At 50.9% G+C, this 11,567-nt stretch overlaps 1 protein-coding gene across 1 annotated transcript; it reads left to right on the forward strand.

Annotated features, from left to right (window-relative positions):
* Positions 1-3: 3 nt before the first annotated feature.
* LOC103539255 (plexin domain-containing protein 1) lies at positions 4-11,109 on the forward strand (the record flags this gene model as incomplete). Its single annotated transcript, XM_030468627.1, has 7 exons — positions 4-58; positions 1,358-1,439; positions 3,854-3,914; positions 4,899-5,037; positions 6,958-6,993; positions 7,930-8,087; positions 9,114-11,109. Coding segments are annotated over 7 exons (651 nt in total), but the record flags the coding sequence as incomplete, so codon positions are not given.
* Between the last annotated feature and the right edge of the window lie 458 nt (positions 11,110-11,567).

An 11,567-nucleotide genomic window follows, 5' to 3' on the forward strand; every position in this document is an offset into this window, starting at 1 on the left:
GAGCTGGACACCAGCAAGATCACCAACATGTCAGCTGTGGAGTTCACCCCCCTGCCCAGTAAGCTGCCCTGGTGTTCCCAGTGGGGGTTTCCTTCATATAAAGTCATCAAGGTTGGGAAAAAAATCCTTGGGGATCATCAAACCCACCCAGGAACCCAACCCACACCCACCCCGTGTCCCCAAGTGCCACATCTCCAGGGGCTTTGGCACCTCCAGGGATGGGGACTCCACCTCTGGGGATGGGAATGATGAGATTTCCAACCCCAGTGGCCCTGGGAGAGCCAAGGTGGCCACCCTGGTGGCTTCCCAGTCGATATCCCCCCCATCCCAGTTCTTTTCATTCCTCATTCCTGGCTGCTCCCACCTCTCCAGCCACTGAAACCATTTTTGCTCCATGAGCTGCACCTGACTTTTCTGGCCATGGGTTCACTTCAGGTCTGCCCTACAAGACATTTCCCACCCCTCCACGCTCCGTTGGTGTTTCTTGAGGATTCTGCTCAAGACATTTTTAGTGTTCTGCTCCGAGGAGCCGTGAGCACGAGGGAAGTTGTCATGCAGGTCATAAATCCAGAGAGGGAGAGTAAATCTGTCACAAAGCTGCCAAGGTTATGCATTTAAAGAGTCTCCCCGGGGTATTTTAGGACAATTTTAACAGCAGGCAGAGTTACTGCAAAGCTGATCATAAATAAGCATTCTGCAATGGTTTTTGTTTTGGGTTTTTTTCCCCTCCTCAAGACTTGCTGGTTTGGTTTTCCCCAGCAGCCAGGGCAGCTGAGAGCTTCAGAGGAGCCCCAGAGATAGAGCTGGGCTCCAGTTTTGATTCTGGGAGGGGTTTCAGCTTTATTCAGGTCAGAAGTGGCCGAGCTGGGTTGGCTCCCAGTCTGCTCCATTGACTTTGTGTGAGGGGCATCCCAGGGGATGTGGATGGAGAAGTGATGGAGACAGCACCAGAGGCTTGAACTCTTCTTATCCCTCCCTTCCCTCTGAGAAACACCCTGATTCTCTGCAACCAGAAATGGCCCAGCTCTCAGATGGGGTTTTAATTCCCAGCTAAAACCACCAGGAAGATGTTTAGAGGTGAAGCTGGGAGCCCACTCCTGCTGGAAGGTTCTGCAGGTCCCTTGCAGGGAGAGTTTGGGTTACAAACTCAGCTGCTGGAGCTCAGGTCCTGCCCATGGCCCCAGCATCCCCAGTCCATGCCCCCAGCATCCCCAGTCCATGCCCCCAGCATCCCATGCCACCAGTATCCCCTGCCAGTGCCACCAGCATCCCCATTCCATGCCACCAGTACCCCCAGTCTCCCCAGCAGCTCCCCAGCTGACACTGGGCTCTCCCTGCTCCTTCTCTCTGTTCCCAGCTTGTCTCCAGCACCAGAGCTGTGTCACCTGTGTCACCTCCGAGCTGACCTTCAACTGCTCCTGGTGCCACGTCCTGCAGAGGTACCTGGGAACCTGGGATGAGTTTTCCTTCCCCCTCTCCTCTTCCCTTGCTCAGGTTTCTGTAGCTGGGAGAGACTCGGGTCTGACGCCTGGGTCAGCGTTGCTGGGGTTTTATTATTGTTATTTTATTCTTTTTTTTGTCACTGTTGTGGGGTTTTTGGTTACTTTTTGGGGCAGTCAGGATGCTGCTCTCCTGCTCTCCCATCCATGGCTCAGTGGGGATCTGCTCTCTGGTTCCAAACCATTGCAAGGAGATGTTTCCCAAGGCTCTGGGGTTTTTATTTTATTTTATTTTATTTTATTTTATTTTATTTTATTTTATTTTATTTTATTTTACTTTATTTCTTTTTCCCTCTGGGGTTTCCATGCAGCAGATGGAGGAGGCTGAGGCCAGGAGTCAGACTCACTTTTTACTCAGTGAGATGAAACCTGGGGGGGGGGGAAACTTCCCCTGGGATTTCAGAGAGGGAGAAGGGGGCTGGGGGTGCTCAGCACCCCAGAGCTGCAGGGACAGAACCCCCATGGCAGGGACAAAGCCACAGCAAGGCCTGGGGGGCACTTTCTGCTTTTTTTTAGGGGGGCAAACAGAGGATTTTTGAGGCCAAGCCATGCAGCAGTCCCACTCCTTCAGCTCAAGCAGCCCAGCCCAGAGCAGGAGAGGATTTAATGAGATTTTATCTGATATTTATTTAGAGCTGGTGGCAGGGGAGGGGACCCAATAACACAGATCCTGGGAGGCAGCTTGGGAATGGGCACACTTGGGAAGTGCCCGGGAATCCCAGGAAGGCCCAGGGGCTGCCCCCACCTTCCTCCTCTTCCTCCCCCTCTTCTTCCTCCCCCTCTTCTTCCTCCCCCTTCTTCCTCCCCCTTCTTCCTCCCTCTTCTTCCTCCCCCTCTTCTTCCTCCCCCTCTTCTTCCTCCCCTCTTCTTCCCCTCTTCCCCCTCTTCCTCCCCCTCTTCCTCCCCCTCTTCCTCCCCTTCCTCCCTTCCTCCCCTCTTCCTCCCCCTCTTCCTCCCCCTCTTCCTCCCCCTCTTCCTCCCCCTCTTCTCTTCCTCCCCCTCTTCTCTTCCTCCCCCCTTCTCTTCCTCCCCCCCTTCTCTTCCTCCCCCCTTCTCTTCCTCCCCCCCTTCTCTTCCTCCCCCCCTTCTCTTCCTCCCCCCCTTCTCTTCCTCCCCCCTTCTCTTCCTCCCCCCTTCTCTTCCTCCCCCCCTTCTCTTCCTCCCCCCTTCTCTTCCTCCCCCCCTTCTCTTCCTCCCCCCTTCTCTTCCTCCCCCCCTTCTCTTCCTCCCCCCCTTCTCTTCCTCCCCCCTTCTCTTCCTCCCCCCCTTCTCTTCCTCCCCCCTTCTCTTCCTCCTCCTCTTCCTCCTCCTCTTCCTCCCCCTTTTCCTGGTCCCTTCCAACCCAGCCCATTCTAGGATTCTGTGATACAGGGGCTTGGTCTGGATCTTGTTTGAGCTGAAACCCCAGCTCCAAGAACTTTGTCATCCTGCTCCTCCCCAGTTTGTGGTGTTTGCAAACTCCATCTCCTGGGAGGACAAAGAGGGTGGGAAAAAGAGGGAGGGCTGGAGCAATCCTGCTCCTATCTCCTTGGCTTTCACCCAGCTTGGGGTTTCAAAGCCAAGGTGATTTTTCCCAAGGAAGTTGGGAGGGTGGCTCCCAGGATCTGGACTTCAATCCCGAGCCCAGAGCTGGGATTTACCCCCAGAGTCCTCTTAGCTCACTCCTGGACACTGGAGTTTGGGTTTTGGCTTTGGCAGAACCCAACCTTCTGGGCTGTGCTTGCAGCAAAGCTCTCAGTGACTCAACAGGACCTGAGGTTTGTTTTTATTGTGGCTTCTCCTCTTTTATTGCTTGGTAGTTGGGTAAATCAGAGCTGAACCCCTGATTCATGTTCTGGGATCCCCAGAGACTTCCCAAAGGTCAGAGTGCTGTTTCTTTCCCTCTCTTTCTGCAGAGGTTTCTTTAGCTGGGGTTTTCCCAATCCCCTGGATGATTTAGTTCATGTGTTTTTCCTCTGCTGATGTTGCTTGAAAAAAACCAACAACACAACAACCCCCCAAAAAAAACCCCTAAACAAAACATAACCAAAAAGACCCCCTAAACAAAACACAGCCAAAAAAACCACCCCAAACACAACCAAAAACCCCCAAACACAACCAAAAACCCCCAAAGACAACCAAAAACCCCCAAACACAACCAAAAACCCCCAAACACAACCAAAACCACCCCAAAACACAACCAAAAAAACCCCAAAACCAAAACACAACCAAATCTTGTGGAGATCTTGGCCTTACCCTGGCCCAGAGTCCAGGGAATGGAAATTCAGACTCAGTCCAGCTCTTTTTCCTATTTCTCTGCTTCTCTCTTTCCCTTTTCCTCCTCTCAGAGGAACTTTTGCTGCTTCTCTCCCCAGATGTTCCAGTGGCTTCGATCGGTACCGTGAGGAGTGGCTTTCCTATGGCTGTGCCCAAAAGGTGAGACTGAAATTCCCTTCCCTTGGCTCCTCTGCTGGGAATGATGCTGAAAAACAGGGAAAAAACCAAAATAAACCAAACCACTGGCTCTATCCCAGCTCAGGAAACTCACTCAGCTCCACACCTGAGGATTCAGGATGCTCCCAACCTGAGCATCCCTTGAGCTCTCCCTCTCCTGCTCCAGGATTGGGATATTTAGGGGATGCATTTTCCTTGTAGGATATTTAGGGGATTAATTTTCCTTTTGGGATATTTAAAGGATGAATTTTCCTTTTGGGATATTTAGGGGATGCATTTTCCTTTTGGGATATTTAGGGGATGAATCTTCCTTATTTCTGTGCTTCTTGGTTGCTGGATGCTCAGGAAAGCTGCTGAGACCTCTGTGTGTTACCAAATGCTGCAATCTGAGCACACTGGGATATTTTATTTTATTTTTTTTCTTCACCTTCTGAAGCGTGACTCTTACTCACTCTCAGGCATGAAAAAAAATAGCCCTTGTGATGGGTTTTTTTTTCCCTTGTTAGCACAATTATCCCCACGCTGGATGAACTGCTCTCTTTGTCTTGGAAAGATCAGCTCTAACAAAACATCTGTTTCTGCTTTGGGCTTGGTTTTTTTTTTTTTTTGCTTTGTTTTGCTGGGGTTTTTTTCCCCCCTCACTGAAAACTCAGCTGTGATCCCTGTTATCCCAAGAGGGAGGAAAAAAAAAGGAGCTCAGAGGACCTGTCAGAGGTCACTCAGTGATGCAGAAAGGTCAGAGCAGAGGACTTTGTCATTTCTCCTATTGAAGTCATTCCCAAACTTCTCCTCCTTTTCTCCAGCCTCCAGGTTACCCCTTTTCCCCCCTATTTCTCCTGCCATTTTGGGACCACATCCCCCTTTTTCCATCCCCCTTGGCCTGGGAAGCCCAATCCTCCTGGACACTCTTGCTGGAGGAATCCTTTGGGATTCTCTGATGTTGTCCCTCGTTTTTTCTTTCCCCAGTCAGCTGAGGAGACCTGTGAGGATTTAGCAGAAGGTGACCACTACTCAGCACCTCCTGACACCTCCTCCTCCTCCCCCCAGGATGAGGATTTCACCTCCTCCCCCTCCTCACTCTTCCTTGGCAGCCTCACAACAGAAGGTAAGGGCTTGGGGGGGGTGTGTGAACACCCAGACCCCATCCTTGGTGTCATCCCTGGAGAGATCCTGCACTCCCTAAAGTCAGCTCATCCCCAAATGCTATTAAAAAACAACATCTATGGTATAAAAGTACCAAACTTTCTCAATAATCCTCTCTTTGAAGCATAGGGGGGTGGAAAGGAGAAGGAAGGGCAGGCTGAGAGGTGAGATTCAGGGGTGATGTGGCAAGAAACCTCCAGGAGGGAGAGTTCTGCTGCTCTTCTGGAGCTTTTTTTCATAGAATCCTAGAACTGGTTGGGTTGGAAGGGACCTCAGAGCTCATCAACTCCAACCCTTGATCCACTCCCCCCGTGGTTCCCAGCCCATGGCACTCAGTGCCACATCCAGGCTCTTTGGAAAGATCTCCAGACACGGAGAATCCACTCCTTCCCTGGGCATTCCAGTGTCTGATCACCCTCTCTGCAAAGAATCCTTTCCTAATATCCAACCTAAACCTCCCCTGGCAGAGCTTCAGCTCTGCCAGGGGAGGTTTAGGTTGGATATTAGGAAAAAATTCTTTAGTCCGAGCCCTCTTATCCCACTGATACCTCCCCGACCCCCCCTGGCTCCAACCTCCTTTCAGGGAGTTGCAGAGAGTGATGAGGTCTCCCCTGAGCCTCCTCTTCTCCAGCCTCAACACCCCCAGCTCCCTCAGCCCTTCCTCACAGGAATTCTGCTGGATCCCTTCACAGCCTCCTTGCTCTTCTCTGGACCTGCTCCAGCACCTCAAGCTCCTTCCTGAGGGGCTGAGGGGCCCAGAACTGGACACAGGACTCAAGCTGTGGCCTCCCCAGGGATGAGCACAGGGGCAGAATGTCTTTATGAAGCTGGAGAAGCAAACAGTCCCTGTTAATGCTCCATCCAGGGGCTGGGGATGCTCCCAGACTGCCACAACTCCAGGCTCAGCTTCTGAGTGTCCTCAGCTCAGGAATTGTGTTGGTTCCTCCACATAAGGACCTGAATTTCCCTTTGATTTCAACCCCCCCATCTTCTAAAGCTTGATAACCCCATGGACAGAGGGTTGGCTCCTCCTGGCAGGTATCACTTCCATTTCCCTGCTTAATAGCCCCTAACACAAACTGCTAATTAGAATAAATAGAAAGGGACATCAGTAATTGTCCTTCAGCAGTGGGAAGGAGCTGGGGGGGGGGATGCCTGGCTGAGAAGGGTTGACTTTGAAAGGAGTAATTAAAGGCAGGGGAGAGTGGAAGGAGGGGAACAGCACTGCTGGGATTATTTTCCAACTCCTCGCCAGTTCTTGGAAAAAGAACAAGAGGTTTTCTGTGACACAGTCAAGCATGAAGTTAATTTGTAAGCTTGGAAGGGAACAATCAGGCAGCTGCATCAGGCAACCAGCTTGGGCTGGAGCAGGGCAGGAAAAAGGGGGAGAAAAAGCCAAGGAGAGGTCAGAGCCCTCTGCAAGGATTCTGGGTCAGGATTTCAGCTGGAATGGGGAGGGGGATGCCCTGATCCCTGTCCAACCCCTCCTGGAGCTCCCAGGATGAAGTGAGGAACAGAACTGGGGGTCCCAGGGATGTGTTTGGGATGTCCCAGCCCCAGGTTGCTCCCTGTGCTCTGAGCACCCCAAGGGCCCCATCCAGGATCTGGTTCTGGTTCTGCCTGGCACCATGGGTGGATTTCCTCCCCACTTCCTTCAGAGGTTTGTGCTCCAGGTGCCACCTTTGGGAAGGAAAACAAGAACCCATGAGCCACTGTTGGTTATTTTTTTTTTTTCTGGGTGTTTTCCATCAAAGTCAGGTTCAAAACTGTCCCTGTCAGCATTAGGGAGGGATGAGAGCAGGTGAGGAGCCTGCAGAATATTGTAGGAAGAGCCTAATTTTAATTTTTTTTTTTTCTTTTTCCCTTTCTTTTCCTTTTCCAGATGACACCAAGCTCAATCAGTATGCAGGAAGTGAAGGTAAAGCCTTGATCCCCTCTGCTGCTCACAGGGTGCTGAGCACCCCTGGGTGCTCCAGGGAGCTCTGCTCAGCCAGGAGCTGGGCTTGGAGGGATGGAATCAAGAGGAAAATCCCATTGTCCTCACCCTGATGGGGCCATTTCAGGCAGTGAAAAGTGAGAGTCAGGACCAATCTGGTTTTCCTGCTCTTTGTCCCCCTTTCCCACCCAGTCCTGCTCTGCAAACAAAGTTGGTGACTTTGCTCTTGTGATGGAATTCCCTTTTTTTGCAGGTTTTTTGCATAGACACATTGGTTTCTTTTTTTTTCTTTCTTTTCCCCAGACCAGTGTGAAATCCAACTATAAAAAGCATCCTTAGCCCAGCTCTGGTTTGTTTTTTTTTTCCTTTCTGTTCCCATGAAGCTTTCCTCAATCTCTGGGGCAGCCCCACGGGCAGGGACAGAGCTGCTGCTGGAATCTTTAGACAAATTCCAGAGTCTGGGAAGGATCCTGAGCCCTCTTTGCCTGCTCTCAGGTTTGGAAGCTCTGCAGCCTCCTGCAAACCATGAGCCCATCCCTCTCAGGGGAGCTGAACTGGTTAAACTGGGGGCAGGATCAGTCCCCTTGCAAATGATCTGCCTGGGTTCAGCCCAATTGCTCCCAGATTCCTGGTGCTGTCCCTGCTGCTGCTTGGATGTTCACAGCTGGGGGAAAAGGGGGGGCTGGAAAACACTGAGACCCCCACTCAGGATAGGGGTAATTGGTTTTTTTGCGGGAGCCAGCAGGCAATCTATAAAGATTATGGTTTGGAGAGGGGAGGTTAAGCTGGTTTGAACCCAGCTCCAGCTCAGAGAGCAGCCCTGGTGCATTGGTCCCTCAAGGGTATCAAAGTTCTCCCCTTCCTTTTCTGGTTCTCCTCTCCCTGAGGTCTCAGCACCCTGAAATCCTTTTCTGGCAGGTGTGGCAAGCAGCTTTCCTTCCAAGAAAGGTGTCCCCATCCACACAGGGACCATCGTGGGGATTGTCCTGGCTGTGGTGCTCCTTGCAGGCATCATCCTGGCTGGGATCTACATCAACAGCCACCCCACCTCCAACGCTGCCCTGTTCTTCATTGAGGTGAGTACAAAACCTGAGTTTTGGCCACTTTTCTCTTCCTCTGCTCTCAGCACCACTCCCAACCTCCTAGAGAAGATCAAGGAGCCACGAGAAGAGAGGAAGCTTGGTGGGGTTCCATAGCTGGGGTTCTTTTCATGCTCCTGCAGCCACAGATAATCTCCCAACCTCCAGCTGATGGTGTTTTAAAACTATTCTCCTTCCCTCCCCCAGTTTTATTTTGCTCCCTTTCAGTCATTGCCTTTTTTTTCCCCCCCATGCAACCTCAGATTCTTCCCCCATCTGACCTGCAGCAGCCTCAGCTGGAGCTGGGATGGAATTGAGGTTTGGAATTGCCCAGCTGGGATGTGTCCACTAAAAACTCTTCAGACTTCCCTGATAAATGTGGTGCCATCGGGAAGGGGGGGGGATGAAGGCTCTAAATGAAAGGTTTTAATCCTCAGAGGGGGTCCCACCACCTCCAGCTGCTGTTCAAAAGCCAGAGGACCACTTGGTGCAGCATCCCAGGGATGGCAAAGTGGGCAGAATCCTGGCCCAGGAGCTGCTGTGGAGGGAGCTGAGCAACCCTGAGCCTTCCCTGAGCTCTCCTTTTCCTTTTCCTCTTGTCCTGCCTCTCATTTTGCAGAGAAATGAGCTACAGGGGGGGCCCTTCCAGATCAGTTCCTCAGCCCTGGCACCCTTTGCTGCACCCACCTGAGGAGGGGCAGCTCTGATCTCCCTGTTCTGCAGGGGACAGAGCTGATGGGGACGTGGTCCCTGGGGAGCCCCTGGCTGCACAGACCCCCCTTGTCCTGAGGCTGCTGTGAGATCCCACTTCAAATTCCCATTTCCTCCTTGTTTTAACCCCACGAGTGGGTCAGCTCAGGGAGATGGAGGTGTTAGCAAGGAGCTCTTCAATTTTGATTAATTTTTTTTTTTTTCCTCCATTAAGGACTCAAACTTTCCCAAAGAGAGCAACTGGTTTTGTTTCAGTTTCCCAGTTTCCCTGCAGGTTCCCAGCTTCTCAGGGCTCTCTGTCTCTTCCCACAGAGGAGGCCACACCACTGGCCATCCATGAAGTTCCGAAATCACAGCAACCACACCACCTACTCCGAGGTGGAGCCCAGCAGCCAGGAAAAGGAGGGATTTGTGGAAGCAGAACAGTGCTGAGCTCTGCTCCCCCTGCGTCTCAGACCTCCCCTGTCTCACGTGTTGGAGTCTTCTGTTATCCTACTGCAAAGTCTTTCCCCTCTTGGAAAAGAAACAGGAAGCAGAGGGAAAAAAGAAAAAAGAACCCAATGGAGAGTTGGGAAAGGAGGAGTCGGGGTGATGGGAGGCTCTGGACTCTCCTGGATCCTTCCTGGGAAGCAGAACCTGGAGGCAGAGGTTGGGAGATTGGGCTCAGCCCAGCCCAGCCCTGGATGTGGTGGTGGAACAAAGTGCACTCGGAATTTTGGGTTGAAATGGGGTTGGTTTGGGGTTTTGTGCTTGGTTGCTTTTACCCCCTGAGCGTGGCTGATTTCTTCCCTCCTCCCCCAGGAGTCTTAAGAGGAGCAGCAAAGGGGGGGGGGGGAAAAAAAAATCTCTGTCTGAGGTTTGCCTCAAGGAGCAGCTCTTCCTGGGGAGAGCAAAGATGTTTTGTGGTGCAGAGGGGCTCTGTCTGCTCAGGAAAGTTGGGCTGGATGCTTCTCTCCAGGAGCTGGGGATTTGTGCTTCCCAAGGCTGGATTCCCAGGGCTCAGCTCCCCTTTCCCATCCCCTTTCTCTGCCCTCTCCTTTTGGGGCAGGTGACATTTAATTTCACCTTTGTGGCTAAGAAGCCTTTGAAGCTTTTGTCCCTTTTCATCCTGCAGTTGGATTTCCACCTCCATTGCTTCAACTCCCTGCCCTCCCCTCTTTTCCAAGCAGCAGCTTCCACCCCCCACCCCCTGCTCTGAAAAAGGGGAAACCTGATTTATTTTCAGGGCAAAACCCTGCAAAGGATTCACCTCCAGGATGCTGCTGAGCCAAGGCACTTCTCAGCAGCTGCTGTGTTTGCTACAATTTGAAGTGTGACCCTTTTCCTAGAGGAGGCAGAGGGTGGAAAAAATAAAATAAATCCCAGATTCCATCTAAATAGATCCTCCTGGCATGGCCATTCCCCCAGGAGGAACAGGGGAAGGGGTTTTTGGGGGGATGAGGATGGGGACAACACTAAGTAGAAGCAGGGATAAATCCTGACTTAGATCCAAGCTCATTCAGGGGCATTTCACAGGAATAAAAAGCACAAAAAGCAGCTGTGCCTGGACAGCATGGAACATGTGAACATCACTCTGTTAACATCCTGGGTTTTAGAGCAGGGGAATTTCTTTGATTATTTTCTTGTGGCTGTGATAAGCCCCTGGTCTGGATTTGTGATTTAGTGATTCCAGAACCTGACCCTCATGAAGGGCTTTTTGACACTTGACCTCTCAGGGTTTTTTACTCCTTCTGTGCAGTCAGAATTCAAGACCAAGCCACCCCACACCTCCACAGACACCAGCTGCAGGGTTTGGGCCCTAAACTGAGGAAAGTTTGCATAAAAAATAAATAAATCCAAAGTCCAGAGTAAGGTGAAGTTTTCCTTACCCCAGCAAAACAGCTGTTGGGTGTATGGGGCTTTTTTTTTTATCCCTTTTTAACAAAAAATGTCTCTTGATCCTCAGTTATTTATTCTGATAATCATCTTGGGTGCATATTTTATCCACTGGCTGGTTCAGCTGTCACTGGTGGTGATTACTGCCAAAGGCAGGGTCTGTCTAATTAATGTTTTCCTTCTCATCTGCTGAATTTATATAGCCATTAAAGATAAATATGGATGCTTTGTGGCATTTAGACCCCAGATTATACTTTCTCATTCCTAGCCACTAGGGAGACTTTTGCTGCATCTTATTATGGCATAAAGGCAGCAAAATGCTCCAGCAGGGTAAGGCAGGCTGAGTCCTGCCAAGCTGTTATGGCCCAGACAGTCTCTCTTCAGACATCTTTTGAAAATAAACTTTATTCCCAAATAAAGGTTTCAACTGGAAGGTGGTGGCTTTTTTGTTGGTTTTTTTCCCCCCCCTCATTCCCTGAAGTAGAAAAGAATTTAAAGGGATTTAGAGGTTTTTTTTTTCCCCAGGATTTGCTCTCCCTTGAGATGGTTCTGAGCTGGAATTTTCTTTGGCTTGAACTCTTCAAAAATGGCCTTTTCCTTACTGTTTTCTGGACACACACACACACAATAACACCAAGATTTTGGGTCCTCCCACTACAATCCCTAGAAATGTTAAGCAGCCATCCAACAGTTCTGAAATGCTGGGAGTTTAAAAGAAAACAGACTTTAAATAAGGTGCAACTGGGCTGTGGAAATCCCTGCTGCATTCCTGTGGCCAGGAGCTTGGAAAGATTCAGGGGAGGCTCAGATTCTAAGGTGGAGAAGAAAACACCCACGTGCCACAGAAAGGGCTGAGAGACATAAAATACCAGGACAGGAGGGGGGATGCTG

The sequence above is a fragment of the Calypte anna genome, unplaced genomic scaffold, assembly GCF_003957555.1.
Source record: "Calypte anna isolate BGI_N300 unplaced genomic scaffold, bCalAnn1_v1.p scaffold_18_arrow_ctg1, whole genome shotgun sequence".
Classification (NCBI taxonomy): Eukaryota; Metazoa; Chordata; class Aves; order Apodiformes; family Trochilidae; genus Calypte; species Calypte anna.